This window comes from Ceratotherium simum, chromosome 25 (genome assembly GCF_057802395.1).
Source record: "Ceratotherium simum simum isolate JZ-2026a chromosome 25, ASM5780239v1, whole genome shotgun sequence".
Lineage (NCBI taxonomy): Eukaryota > Metazoa > Chordata > Mammalia > Perissodactyla > Rhinocerotidae > Ceratotherium > Ceratotherium simum.
This window is the reverse complement of record NC_141924.1, coordinates 7,113,692-7,126,225: the sequence shown is the minus strand read 5'-3', so window position 1 is coordinate 7,126,225 and position 12,534 is coordinate 7,113,692. Positions and strand designations below refer to the sequence as shown.

Below are 12,534 nucleotides of genomic sequence, written 5' to 3'. Positions count from 1 at the left end.
AACCCCACTTCAGACCGGGAATGGGGTGTGAGTGACCTGCCCAGGGCGGGTGAGGCCAGGGGAAGGCGCGGCAGTTCACGCACAAGGTAGGCCAGCGCCAGCCTCACCGGCCATGACCTTTTACCTGCCCCTCCCTGTTAACTCAGGCATCAGGCCTGTGTGGTGCTACACCCACGGCCTGTGTAGGAAATACAGCCTTGGCTTCTGCATCGGAAAGAACTGGCAGGAACCTTGGTGCCCCTGACAGCTATGGCATCTGGGTAGTCCCTGGCCCTTCTCATTGCAGTGGGGCCCCTCCTACAGGGGCGATGGGGTCCCAAGAAGGTGGTGAAATGCCAGAGACCCTGTTGCAAGCCCTGGCCCCGAGCAGGCTCCTACCCTCAGTGACTGCACATCACCCTCCCGACTCAGAACGGTGGGCATTATGATCCCTGCTTCCGATTTGAGGAAACCGGGACTCAGAGAGGTTTACTCAGTGTCCTCAGCTCACACAGCTGGGAGTGGCGGAGGGAGGATTAAAACCTAGGACTTCGGATTCCTAATTCAGAACTCTTTACCGTGCAGATCGGAGGAGCATGAGAAGCGTTTCTGTTCTGTTCAAGTGCATTCATGGGTGTCATTTGCTGACCACACCTGCCTGAGGACCCTCTTTCATCACTGACATTCACATCAGACGCAAAGGCACTAAGATGCTCTGCTATGTGGCATTAGCTGAAGTTTGCTAACTTCTAGAAAAGGGTGTATATTTCTATTACAGGTTTATTCCCAGAATCGGAATCTTTGGGTTGACGGTGGTGTGGGTTGGAAACTTCAGAGGCTGAAGAACAGATTTTCTACATTGTGCTTCTGGTGGTAAACAGGGGACTGAAAGGCAAGGGCAGGGAGGAAGCCGGCTTGCCGACTGTTACCACGTGGCGGACACCACAGGGTTTCCCTCTGCTGGGGTGGGGATGCCAGGGCGACGACATGACAACACGTGGGCCCTCCTCTCCTCCCGGTCTCCCTAAGGAGACACGATGCTGGATGGAGGACCCCAGAGACACTGGAGGTTCTGCCTGTGGGGGGTTCTCCCAGGAAGCCCCCCCGCCCCTCCCCACCCTCAGAGACTGCTAGAGCCCCCGGACTCCCTGTGCACGTGTTATCATTCTACTGCCTGTTCCGTGTCTGCATCACTGACCGAAGGGCTGAAGCAACCGGCCCCTCAGGTTCACGGTTGCCCCCAGCACCTCACTTGGGGGGGCCGCGCAGTGAGAATCTGTTGAACGAGTGGAGGAAGAACCACACATAGGTTACCAGCTCCACTGAGCATTCGTGCTGGTCTGTGCAGCTCAAAGACACAACACAAACAGAAACGGGCATTTGGCAAGCAGCTGCCATCGGGACGGGCTGTTCCCGGGGACGGTCTGGCCACTGACGGCGCTAACGTGGAGGAGAATCAGAGACAGGGCAGCTCTTCTCAGGGCCCTTCCTCGTCCAGCAGGCCTTTCTCCTGGGCTTTTGACAGGCAGGACCCAGTCGCTGTCAGGGTTCAGAACAGGCGTTTTTGGAAGGCTGTACAAGTGCCCCCAGCACCTTGAGAACTGGGCCCTGGAAGGAGGAGACGCAAAGTGCTAGGCCCGTGGTTCAGAGGCCAGGACGGCGATCTGGGGCAGCAGCAAGAGCGCCTATTTCTGGGGTCCAGCACCAGCAGTGTGACCTTGGGCAAGTTAACTCGCGCCCAGCTTCCTGCTCTTCATGCCATACACTCTGAAGGGCTGCTGTGGGCACTCAGTGGAATGCAGACTGCCTGGCAGGGCAGGAGGACAGGGCGGTGCACCAGGACCAACTGCTGCCAGAGGCTACAGCTGGAAGCCAAAAACAGGCCTCTTGACTTGGAGATGATCGGAAGGTCCAGGGGAGCGAGGCCCCAAGCGCTCAGCTTGGCACTGTCCTCCTCACTCACAGGAGCGGGAGACGGTGGCTGAGGGGATTTAGCGGGGCGGGGGTCACCTTTCTGTCTCTTCAACTAAAAGCAGGGAGGCTTCTGACATCTGCATCTTGAACTGGAAATGGAGTGTCGGCCCCATTCCCTGGAGGAGGCCATGGTTGACAGGCGCAAAGGGCCCCACGCACTCCCAGCAGCCCAGCCTCCCCCTGCTCTCACTGGATGAAGAGCCCACCAAGCCCCTCACACTCCTGGCAAGACTCCTTCCTCGCACAGTGCCCTAGCCCTCCTCCACACACACAGCCCACCATCTATCTTAGGGGCCATCAGGACTGAGCCCACGAGGCCCTTCATCGCAGGTGACATCCGTCACCATCATGTCATCCTGCACCTCCCACACTGCCAAGCCCGAGAGGCTCTGGACGTGCCCCAATCTGACCCCCCCCCAAACTCTTCCTCTGTGCCGTTGGAACTCTCCGTCCATCATCAGCAAACTGCCCATGTCCTCCACCTCATCCTGGAACGTCCCCTTCACCTTCCTGCTCTGAAACCTGGCTCTCTCTGAAGACACTGCTTCCCCTGAAGCCCCTCGAGTGGGGCTGTTTTCTCTCCCACCCGTCATGGCCCTGGGCCTGGAGGGGCCCCTCTCTAAAACCTCTCAGCTCCCTCCCAGCCCGGTCAGCAGAATCCACCACCCTTACCCCTCCCTGTGTGGTCACCTCTAATCCTTAGGTCATAGGCCCTAATTCCTTAGGATTCAGGCTCCTGGTTCCCTTTTTTTGTGTGTGTGAGGAAGATCAGCCCTGAGCTATCATCCATGCTAATCCTCCTCTTTTTGCTGAGGAAGACCGGCTCTGAGCTAACATCTATTGCCAATCCTCCTCCTATTTTTTTCCCCAAAGCCCCAGTAGATAGTTGTATGTCACAGCTGCACATCCTTCTAGTTGCTGTATGTGGGACGCGGCCTCAGCATGGCCGGAGAAGCGGTGCGTCGGTGCGCGCCCGGGATCCGAATCCGGGCCACCAGCAGCAGAGCGCACGCACTTAACCACTAAGCCATGGGGCCGGCCCCTCCTGGTTCGCTTTTGTTGGCAACTGTGATGACCCAACAGATGAGACCCCAGATTCCCTGACCTATCACCCTGTGCCCTCTGATGACCTTGTCCTTCACCCCAGCTCAGCCCCATTCCCACAGCACCCGACCGTGTCACATTCAGTGACCGCACCCCCGGCGTCACCTCGAGTGTGAACCTCACTCTGACCTCTGCCGCTTCTCTTCCCAGCTCATTCTCTAGTGCTCGACCCCAACAACCCTCACCCACCAGGACCTCCCTCCCTCTCACTGCCTCACCCGCTCACTCCTCTCTCCCTCCATGCCCTTCTGTCTTGCCTTCCTCCTTGCCAGGTAGCCCCCAACCCCAGTCACTTCCATCCCTCTGCCTACTCTGAGCCAGGCCCAGGCAGAGGCAGCTGGACGTGGCTGGAGAAACCATCAACCACGCTGGCTGGTCGCACTTGAAGAGGCCCCTAGCACTGCCTGGAGGCCGTGCACACTTCCCTTGGGAATTCACCTTGCACCCTCACCATGCCGCACACGCACATCAACACCACCCACAGCGGAAGCGGGCATGGGCCAAGCGTGGGCTCGGGGGCCCAAATCCCCAAGCCAGCAGCGCCTACCACTGTGAGCCTGGCATCTGCGCGTGTGTAAAGTCCACTAACTAGTTCTCCCTTTGTTTTTTTAAAATGTTAAATAAAATGCACATTTTCACTTTGACAGAAGCATGGAACGTGGGTGAAGATAAGGGATGTAGCCCTCCTGCTCCAGTCTGCCCCAGCAGCTCACATGGGCCTGGCACGTGGCAAGTGCTTCGTTAATATTTATTAAGCAAAGGACTAGACAAAGGCCTGGTTTAGCACCCAAACACTTTCTGCTACAACATGATCTGTCCCATAACATCACGAATAAATGAAACACTCAGCCCAAATAAGGAGAGCCCACATATAACTAGAAAATCCAAGTCAGGCCTTGGCAGCCCCTGAAACACACAAGGACAACGTGACAGCCACACACAAACTTACAGAATTTCATAATTGCCAAGAACTTCCTTTGGGGGTGACTTGTTCCATTTACAGTCTGGAATTTCGCCATTCGGGACCGCAATATTGAGGGTGTCATTAATCAGGTTATACTTAAGGATCCGATCGTTGGCAGTGCTGGAGGTGAGAGACGGGGATGCATTAACCTGCGAGAGGAAAGAGACACATCCTTCACCTGGATCACGTACTCCACTGGAATGAAAACACGCACTGCGAAAGAAAATGCTGCCTACCGCTTACTCTAGGTGAAGCTGTCAATTCACACTGTTAATTAACATCTAATACCTTCAGCAAGCACTGTGTGATCTACATTTATTAGGTGTTAGATCAAATATAAATAATATTTAAAGACAGGATTGAGATTAGGATCTACAAATCAATCATCACATAAACAAAATCTCTGGTCAGTGTACATTGCAAACACAAATTCAGTGTCTCCCAGTGTGAGTAGCTCTGGCCTAAGGACCACAAGCTGCCCAGAGCTTTGTTAGAATCAGTGAACCAAATGGCCCTGAGGAGGCAGCATCGTGGGGTTGAAGGAAAAGATAATGGGCCCCTTTTTTGCTAAGACAGTAAGACCTCCCCAGGAAAGCAGTATTTTTTGTTTATTTATTTTTTGCTGAGGAAGACTGGCCCTGACCTAACATCTGTTGCCAATCTTCCTCTTTTTTTGCTTGAGGAAGATTGGCCCTGACCTAACATCTGTGCCCATCTTCCTCTATTTCGTATGTGGGTCGCTGCCACAGCATGGCTGACGAGTAGTATAGGTCTGTGCCTGGGATCCAAACCTGTGAACCCTGGGCCACCAAAGCGGAGCGAGTGAACTTAACCATTACGCCACAGGGCTGGCCCCAGAAAGCAATGTACTGACCCAAATGAGGAACCCATCCAATAAATGGGAAGTTAGTCCCATAAGGCCCCTGAGGAGCTAAGCGATGTCACCAAATCCACAGGTGACAATGCAGACATTTACGCTGTGGAGAGCCCGCAAGCCCTCCGTCGGCACCGGTTTACTCTTGTTTTTGGCACAGGTGCAGTGACCCTGTGAGCTGTTCTCTAGGCCACAGGAGAGGAGAGGTGGCTCATGTGCAGGCTGCTCAGGTGTCCCCCAAACGGTCAGACTGTGTCCTCGTGCTGCCAGCAGGGACTCTACTGTGAACTGTGATGCGGACAGTATGACCTAAGGTGCCCTTGAAATGACCACTGTGGTATATCGTGACACCATAATTATTCTGAATACGCTAAAACAGGATCTGTTATATGTGAGAACTAATGCTCACAATTAAGATCCTAGCTGATCAAGGAAACCTTGGCTTCTACTCAAGTTACTGTTTAAGATGGAAGAACAGAAAACAAATATTTTCTATAAGTATCTGTAGATCTCTCTCTCTACATATGTACATACATCTACATATGCACTGCACACACACAGCTCTGGCATTTAACAAGTTAGTAACCTGAGAAACACTGTCATGGAGCCCAGCTCGCTCTGGACAACCTGGCTCTCCCAGCAGCTTCCTGAAGGGGTTCCCAGTGACCTTCCCTACAAGGGACTACTCACTACGACTTGCTCTTGAGACTCGGCTTTCCCAGCTTGAACTGGGACCGAGCTAAAGAGCCCAGGCTGTCCACCTCTACTTGAGCGTGGTGAGAAGTCGGTGCTCAGAGGCACACACAGGGAGATGAACCAATGGAATGGACGGCCTTCATTCTTACAGCCCGTCCAACCGTGCGCCCCCTGAGAGCCTGAGCTCCTCTTCCTGGCTGCAGAGCAAAGCCGGGCAACCCCTACAAGGTGGGTTCACAGCCAGGCCTCAGATGGGAGTGCCGGCGCCCACTGCTGCTCAGGCAGTGTCACCCAGCTTGTCACCAGGAAAGGGCTCCTCGCCTTTCTAGAACAGCCACCACTGCATCCCGTCTACGCCTTGAAACAGGCCGACAAATCCACTTCCAAACTATGCCTTCATCCAAAGAAGATAAGGTTCCTTATCTCTGGACAGCATGTTACCACGTCCCAAGGGCTTCCGGGTCTGGGAGCTCCTTTCCTGACGGGAACAATGTCCCCCAGGAGGACAGGGCGGGGCCTCTGGAGCACAGACTCGTCGGGAAGCTCCCTGCAGCCCCCCACCCTCATCTGGAAGAGGGAGACGGCTTCCGCTCTGAGGGCTGGGCTCCCCGGAGGGGAGAGACCGGGAGCGTGCTCACTTTTCAACCAGCAGGAACCTCTTATACCTGAACATCTGTACCGGTTACACGTTAAAAACTCATCTGCCCCAGTCTGGCCGCCCGGCCTGAGAAACATCTGGCTGGGGGCCTGCCGAGTGGGAAGCAGGGCTGAGGCATCGGGAGGCTGTGTGGGGCGACCGGCCCCCGTGTCCGCGCGCACGCGTGCAGTTACCTCAATCAGCCAGGGCTTCAGCTTATCGTCTATGATGATGTCGTAGCCATAGCACTCGAAGCAGTGTTTGTCATTGTTCATCACCGGCTGCAGAGAGAGGGACCAGCGGGTTACACGGCCCAGCCAAGAACTTCTGGGGGACAGCTCAGAGACGCGGGGTGATAAAGCAGGGGGACCCCCTCACAGCTGGGACGGGCCGTGTCTCACTTCTGTGACCCGTGGTTCCCAACCTCCACCCCAACCCTTCCTTCCTTCCTTCCTTTGTTGCTCCTCCAGGGCTCAGAGAGGGAGACTCCTCAGTCCTGGAGAGGGGACGGCTGAAGGAGTCACTGGGTCTCCAGCTGTCATTCTTCAGAGGCTGCAGGACTAACCACAAATGTCTGCACCGGCATGGGACCGTCCTCAGGTGGACAGAAGTCCAGCTCCAAGCCTGGGATCTGGAGGTGAGCCTGTGCAGCCTCACCAGACACAGCCTCACCAGACGCCGTCCAGCAGGCTGTTGGTCCCTTTTCAGGCCCTTACGGACGTGGGGTGCCAGATTACGAACCTCTAGTCTCTGTGACACAATCTATTTACTTAAAATTTTTGGATTCTCTTTTTAATTTTCAATTCCATTTCATAAACTGTTCTCCAAGTGCGTAAAAAGCCCACCAGCCTCTTGCTTACAATGCAGGTTCCCGTGCCCTACCCAGGCTTCCTGATTAAAACCTGCAGGAGGCCCAGCAAGCAGGAGTTTTACATGCTCCCCGGGGGCTCCTGTGCACCCCACAGTGAGTGAAGCACACAGACACCGATGAGGGCTTTTTATGCATTACTGGGCACGTGGACTTGACTTAAAATACTAGACGTAGAACTGGAAACTCCTAAGGGGGAGCTGGCCCAGTCAAGCCTTCTCACTCACTGAGGGGGGAAAGCCAGGCTGGGGTGGGCTGCTTCACCACGTGATTTATAGAATTGCACTTCCACTAAAAGCCTGGGGTCCTAACCCGGGCCAGTACACACACCACTGTCCCAGAAAGCCTCTGCTGGTCAGGAGGTCACTAACCCTTCTGTCGTTCCCCGAACCCCACTGTCTCCAGCCAGAGGGCTCCCAGCTTCTCCGTCCTGTCCCATGTTCTGGGTCTGCGCCCTCCCACGTGGAGCCCACCTCAGGCATTGCTGCAGCCGCCTGTTCCCCCACCCACCTCTCCTCCAGATGCTCAGAAGGCAACACGCCTGGTAGAAACAGGGTGACTGAACGTTTGCTAAGTGAATAAACACTGAATAAACCAATCTCTGCTTCCAAAACCCTGAGAGCTTTAGAAATCCAGCAGCTTTTCAGCTCCAGAAGCTGGGGCCCAGGAGGAGATGCTCAGAGGCACTTGCCAGAGGATCCAGCTGTGAGACAGGGGAGAGCTGGGGCCAGAATACAGCTTTTCTTGATTAAACAGCCAATTATTTCTCAAAGCTCTGTCAACACAGGAGAGACCAAAGCGGGCTGGAAGGGAGGGGAACGGCTGGGTCAATCAGCCACCAAGATTCCCACAATCATGTGTCAACAGACGGCCGGCATTTACCTCTCCCCACCCTTGAGTTAACCTCCGCAGAGCGTGTTCACACAACAACCCCGGGACCTCGGCGTCAGGATCCCCATCTCACAGAGGAGGCCACCGAGGCTCAGAGAGTGTGCGCACTTGTGCAAAGTCGCCGGTCAGCACATGTTGGGGGGGCTCAGCTTGAAATCTCAGGAGCCCAGAACTCCACGCTCACTCCCCACCATGAACCCCCATAAGCCATCGAGGTAGAAGACGGCCTCCGTGGGTAAGAGACATGAAACGCGGCCCCTAAGACATATCCCCAACAGTTAACCAGATTAATTAGATCTCGGGGTTTTTCCCTTCAAATCCTCCCTATAAACCAAAGCATGCAGAGCTGATGTGGCACTTTGTGACACAGGGAGAGCTTCAACTCGAGACAGGAGACAGGACGCCCGCAGAAGTGTCACCTCCTTCTGACTGTAATTTTCTTTACACGGTTGTCTCGACAAAGCTTTTCACATACATACAGGGGAATCAGTTTAAGTGGGCGTTGTCAAAGGCAATAATGGGAGAGAGGGCCTTAATCTCCACTGAGAAGGTTTCACATAAATATTTCACTCACATCCACCGAGCTGCCAAACCCACATCACAATTTCTCCAGAGCAGCAATTTCACACGTTTTTGATGCCATGGAGCGAAGCTCTTTTCACAGCCCTCAACTCGAGGGTGGGGGACACCTGTCACAGTCTGGCCATGGCTTTTTCTTTTTCGACTTGGTGGTGATTCTTTAAGTTTTTCAAGTTTGATAAAGCACCTTCATTAAAAGAATATGAAGTACCCCCACACACACACACACTCCACGGGGACATGTCACTGACTCTGCGGGCCCAGGCCATGTGTCCTCAGGTCCTGCCCAGTGGGCCGTCCGTCAGGAGTCCCCTCAGCAGGTCTGGGCCTGACACCTGTCCCTCCACTTCCTCACTCAGGGGCCTGAGCCTCCATGTCGCCTCAGGGAAGCACCAAGAACGGCGCCTGTGTGCTGGTGTTCCAGCGTTGATTCCCTTCCTTTCCCTCGAAAATAGACGCACGCCTGCTTCAGAACAGGGAAACACACCACAGACATAACTGCAGACCAGCGACAGAGATAAGACTTGAGGCTAAAAGGAAGAAGAGGGAGGGCACCGGTAGCCCGAGATGTTTATGGAACAGCACAGCCGGAAGCCTACAAACAAGGAGGCTGCTGGGAGACCATCTCCAAGACGTCAGCTAACACCAGAACATTCATTATTGATTCAACGGGCACCAAAGAGCTGACGATGACATCAAGAGGCCTCTGCCCCTCTGCAGAGGTTCTGCGGCCGTGGCTGCAGCAGGGGCCCAGCTCCCGGCAACCCTGGGCAGCTCCTGGCTGGAAGCTGGCCTCTCTCCCTTCCCGAAACTGCCTTGGCCTCGGGCATGGAGGAAGTGAGACTGGGAAAACAGGTATTTTTAGCAAAAGAACAACAAGTATCCCAACTCCCTCCACTCATCAGCTTTGTGTTTTCTCCTTCGCTCTCCGCTCGCAAGGCGCCCAGCCCTCTCCCCTCCGCGCTCCTGGGACTCACCGCCACGGCCTTCAGCGACTGCACGATGATCCAGTGGATCTCGTCGAACAGCTTGCCGGTCACCTCCCTGCCTCGGGTGCTCTCCAGGTAGAGCCGCAGGTTGTTCACAGTCCACTTGCCGCCGTGGATGTGGTTGTAGTCCTCCTGGTGATGGAAAAGGGGGGAGCCCCCGGGCAATGCACCCCATGCTTGCTCTTTCATCCCTGAACATTTCCCAAGTGCCTCCTCCTGTAGGGCAGGCCCCCGGCAACAAGGCCGATGGGCCCCTGCCCCATGGGGATCCGGGCCTTACCTATATGCGCATGTTTTTACAATACTCAACTCTGTAGGATTCTCATAATTAATAATTTATACTTTGCAGTGCATGCTGGGGAATTCCATCCAGACCCCACTTCAAGACCAAGGCCCTCATTCTTCTAGCCGAGACCCATCCGGGAGATGCCCTTGGCTAAGGGAGCTGCCTAGTCCAAGCTTACACCCTCCCTGGGCAGCCCGCAGCCCATGACGGGCTGATGCCAGGGTATAAGTCTCTGCCTCCATCCAGGATGGCTCTGCAGGGCCCCCCAGCTCAAGAGCACCCTGGTGTCGCCTGGGGCCCCTCCCACAAGTGCGTCCCAACCTGACCCTCCCTCTGCCTGGTCTGACCCCCCCTCTCTGTGTTGCTCCTGACATCGAGCCCCGATAAACCTCCTGCACGCTCATCTCTGCCTCCGAGTCTGTGTCCTGGAAAAGCCAAACTGAGACACACCTGTGCCGGGCAGGTAACACCCGCACACCATCCCACCGCTCGGGTAAGAAGACTCGGGCTCAGAGGGGTCACGTCACTTGCCTATCTTTCATCTCGGCTGTGACGGAGCTGGGACCCGAACCCAGGTTGTCTAATGCCAGTTCAGTGCTCTTTCTCTCTCTCTGTCCCTGAACATAATTCTCCACTCACCGCCTCTTTTGGAGTCAAAAAGCTAGACAATACTGAAGTATATTAGGATGGTATGGGACTGGGATTCCATTTTCTCAATATAAAGTTGAGAACTGTGAACCCAAACAAACCAGCCTAACCGCAAACACACACCACGGACTCAAAGCAGACTGTTTCCCTATCAAAACAGAGAATTAACCACATTTTTAAAAAATAGCTTTTCAAGAGATAAATCAAGAGATAAATATCTTTTCAGAGACAAATTCCTTTTACACATCAATTTTTACCAAAATACCTTAAAAATGAGGTGCCCAAGCTTGTTCACCTCAGATGGACTCTCTGACAACTCAGTGTTTATATCCCTGAAAAAGGGACTTAGGAGAAGTTACATGAAAAACCAGACTATCCGCCCAGCAAAACCTTCCTTTTCCCAGTCACAGGTTCTCTTTGCTATCAAGAAAAACTCATGTTTACTTAACAAAAAAGTTCTAGAAGCATCAAGTATATTACACATGTGTAGATACAAAAAGCAAGTAAACGTCTCCTGTTTTTTGGCCTGTGGAACATTATTTTATCAGATTTATTTCAAAACATTTTATCAAATCAATTTGCAAACATCGCACGTTCTGGGAGGCACCCCTGCTCTTTATGTCCCTTTTCTGCCCACTGAAACCTCGTCCTCCGCCTCTGGGAGACCCTCGGCAGTCAGATCCATCCCGCCTCCTGGGGGTCCCACCCCCCGCGGCACCCTCACTGCAGCACTGAGGTCTCTGACCTTTATTACAGTCAGTCCTTTGCTGTCTGCCTCCTCCACTGTCTCTGAGCTTCCTGAGGGCAGGGATGCGTCCTCCCCAGCTCTGCCCCAGAACGTGGGGCCCTCGGTACACGCAGCCCATCGACTGCTCTCCAGCATTTCTGTGTTTTATGCAATTCTCAATTAGAGCCATGTGAAGCTTTCTTTCATTCGCGGTTCAAACTTCAGTTTCTCAGAGTAAGCCCTTTCTTACATCAAACAGCAAAGCGTTTACAAGAAGAACCAACATGGAAAGCTCTGCCGCTTCTACTGCATCGTAGAGACGCCACGCTCAAGTGCTGCCTTCTGCTCTCTCCTTCTGTGGGTTTTCAGAAAAGGGTGTGTTTCTTATTGATGGAAATAGTGACCCAGCTGACTGGTGTCCGGAGAAGGCCCATCAAATGGAACCCTCCCAAGTTCAGTCTGGCACCCTCAGATGAAGGCGGCTTGGCAGGCAACACTCTGCACTGTCCTCAGGGACCTGAGGTGGACTTGAGGGCGGCCGTCACCATTTCCTACCCACGCCTAGACTTCACTAAATGTGCTACTTGGCTACGAAGGGTTTCATGTCACTGCTCAACTTTCTCCAAATGGCTGATAAGTTTCGTGCTGCTTCACCTAAAAGATCATGTTCCCAATTCTTATGAATAAGGTCTTAGCCAGGTCATCCTTTCTCCTCTAACCTTAAACATGACAATGATGCTCTCTCTGTTTGCTCTCAAGAAAACCTGACGGGCAGGTGAACCAGGGTCAGCCTCACACGGAAGACAGTCGTGGCCCTCAGTAAATGGTGGTCACCATCATCTCATGACCAGCAAGGTAAATACCAGACAAGGAGGCCCAGGGAGGCCGGGTGACGTGCCCAAGTCACATAGAGGGTACGTGATGGATGAGGGACTGAGCCCAGGCTGGTCTGACCAAACCCTTCAGTAGGTTACTCAGAAAAGCTTGTTTTGTATCAATGCTTACCCTCTTTCTACTCAAATTATTAAGAAGACCACGGTATTCAAGGCCTCCATTCAAGCAAGATCCAAATGGAAGAGTCTTTCACGAAGAAATGAGACCTTCAGAACTTGTCTTGTTAGGACTAGATCAAAGCCCCAAAGCCTGCACAGAACCCACAAACGTCCTGGGTCCCGGCCCTCGCCGGCCTCTCTAGGCAACTCTCACTCCACCGGCCTTGCTCTGGGGGCTCCAGCCACTGGGACCTCCTTCCAGCTCCTGCAATGCTCCTTCCTGCCACAGGGCATTGGCATACACTGTCCCTTCGGCTAAAACGCTC

General features: G+C 53.9%; 1 protein-coding gene across 12 annotated transcripts in view; it reads right to left on the bottom strand.

The window, feature by feature from the left end:
- The window catches only part of TTLL1 (TTL family tubulin polyglutamylase complex subunit L1), a 31,353-nt gene that overhangs the window by 662 nt on the left and 18,157 nt on the right, over positions 1-12,534 (bottom strand). For all 12 annotated transcript variants that reach the window (XM_087448790.1, XM_087448792.1, XM_087448798.1 and 9 more), the window contains 3 exons: positions 9,544-9,687; positions 6,423-6,509; positions 4,007-4,170 (listed from right to left, as the gene is read on the bottom strand). In XM_087448790.1, the coding sequence (XP_087304916.1) occupies positions 4,007-4,170; positions 6,423-6,509; positions 9,544-9,687 (395 nt within the window). The remainder of the gene's footprint in view (positions 1-4,006; positions 4,171-6,422; positions 6,510-9,543; positions 9,688-12,534) is intronic.